Below are 1,955 nucleotides of genomic sequence, written 5' to 3'. Positions count from 1 at the left end.
GGAGGCACACACCGATGCTGCCACGTAGGGACTTACCTCCAGAACACTTCACTGGCGCTGAGCTGGTTGGAGCTCCCCGAGGTGTTCTGCAACACACAGCCCCGGCAGGTCACCATCGTCGCCACCATCCCCTATGTCCCTCCTGGCCCCAGCCCCAGCGTGACCCTCCTCTGCTGCTGCAGGAAAAGCTTCACCCAAGAGAAACTGCCTCCTCGGTGCTCGCGTGGTGTCTGGCCCCCAGCACACCCCCACCCCAGGACCGGATCCTGCAGCCACCTACCTGGCAGAGCTCAGAGTTGCCGGGGGCATGGCAGGACCAAGGCAGGGGGCTCCGGAAAGAGGAGCCCAGGTAGTAGAAAGCCCAGGCGATGACAACGTTGTAGTAGAGGGACACCAGGAAGGAGACAATCAGCATGGCCACGCCGACCCCTGCACAAGGAGAGGGGCTGATGAGAGCGGGGAGCAGGGACCCCTCTGCGCCCTGTGGAACTCAATCCCCAGCATGGGTTAGAGAGGCAGCAGGAGACCTGCCCAGGGACTCGGGGTGCAGGCTGGGACCTCACCAAGGGGGTGTCCCAGCTGATATGCCCACCCCATGCCCCTTCCCACAGCCCAGGCGGCCCCAGGAGCTGTGAGGGCAGGAGGGTGCCCCCAGACCCACCTTTCAGGAGTGGGCAGCACTTCCAGACGGTGATGGGCCCCGTGGCCCCGTACTGGCCCAGGGTCAGCTCCATCAGGAAGAGGGGCAGCCCCATGATGAGCAGCATGATGAAGAAGGGGATGAGGAAGATACCTGGGAGGAGATGGGGAGAGGGTTGGGGGAAGGCCAACACCAGTCCAGGCTCCCCAGAGGAGATGTGCGTGGCCAGGACACGTGTCCAAGCAGGAGGCAACAGAGCAGGGGAAGATCCCAGGGGCTGCTGGCTCCATCCTGGGGACTGCCCCCAGCAGATGAGTTCCCCATGAGCCTCACAGCAGGGCCCGAGCTGGGAGCTGGTGGGATCCCACCAGCCCTGGGTTGGGGTGGCTGGTGGGAGCAGCACTGGGGGTGCAGCCGTGGGTGCTGCAATGGTGCTCAGCCCGTGTGATGGATGCTCAGGACTGTGGGATGCTCAGGGCTGTGGGGTGTTCAGGGCCGTGGGGTGTTCAGGGTGGAGGGATGCTCAGAGCTGAGGGAATGCTCAGGGATGTGGGATGCTCAAGGCTGAGGGAATGCTCAGGGATGTGGGATGCTCAGGACCGTGGGATGTTCAGGGTGGAGGGATGCTCAGGACTGAGGGGTACTCAGGGATGTGGGATGCTGAGGACCGTGGGATGTTCAGGGCCATGGTATGTCCAGGTCCCTGGGATGTGCCTATAGCAGATCCTGCTGTTTCCTCCAGCAATACACTGACACTTCCATCTTTACCCAGCTTGTCTCACCAACAACCTTCTCTGCAGAGGAAATCTGCTCCCTGCAGCCTCAGCCAGGCCAAGTTTATGCTGGAAAAGGACATTTTCCAGTGGAGAAACTGGCATTTTTGGCGGCGCGCAGCCAGTGGCAGGGGCAGCCCCAGCCCATCCTCTCTGACGGGCAGAGCTCTGGAGCAGTGATGGCTGTTACCCACAGCCTGGCTGACAGACCCAACGTGGGCTGAAAGCTCGTTAGCCCAGCACTCATTAGCCTCCACATCTGCTCTGCTCGCTGCAGGGGCTGAGGCTTTGCAGAGCTCAGCCTGGGGAGGTCGCGACCACCTGGGTCCCACTGGGACATCGTGGACTCCCACATGGCTGCTGGCGGACACTGGGAGCGAGGGCTGAGGGTGTCCCAGTGCCGCTGACTCCCTGCAGCTGGGTCAATGGGGCCAAGGGACTGGGCTGTGGGACCGAGGTAGCACAGTGTGTCCCTGCTCTGCCCACATGCTGGGAAATGGTGGCTCTGGCTGCTTCACTGTGGGTCCAGCGTGTCCTGTGGG

At 62.8% G+C, this 1,955-nt stretch overlaps 1 protein-coding gene across 1 annotated transcript in view; it reads right to left on the bottom strand.

Moving 5' to 3' along the window:
• Positions 1-1,955, bottom strand: part of LOC104495569 (sodium-dependent proline transporter-like) — a gene marked incomplete at its 3' end in the record, with an annotated part of 9,737 nt that overhangs the window by 804 nt on the left and 6,978 nt on the right. The window contains exons 3-5 of the mRNA XM_010138550.1: positions 662-796; positions 281-429; positions 37-86 (exon numbers count right to left, since the gene is read on the bottom strand). Of these exons, the coding sequence (XP_010136852.1) occupies positions 37-86; positions 281-429; positions 662-796 (334 nt within the window). The remainder of the gene's footprint in view (positions 1-36; positions 87-280; positions 430-661; positions 797-1,955) is intronic.

This window comes from Buceros rhinoceros, unplaced genomic scaffold (genome assembly GCF_000710305.1).
Source record: "Buceros rhinoceros silvestris isolate BGI_N320 unplaced genomic scaffold, ASM71030v1 scaffold23166, whole genome shotgun sequence".
NCBI classification, from domain to species: domain Eukaryota; kingdom Metazoa; phylum Chordata; class Aves; order Bucerotiformes; family Bucerotidae; genus Buceros; species Buceros rhinoceros.
The sequence above is the reverse complement of the archived record's forward strand: the minus strand, read 5'-3'. Positions and strand labels throughout refer to the sequence as shown.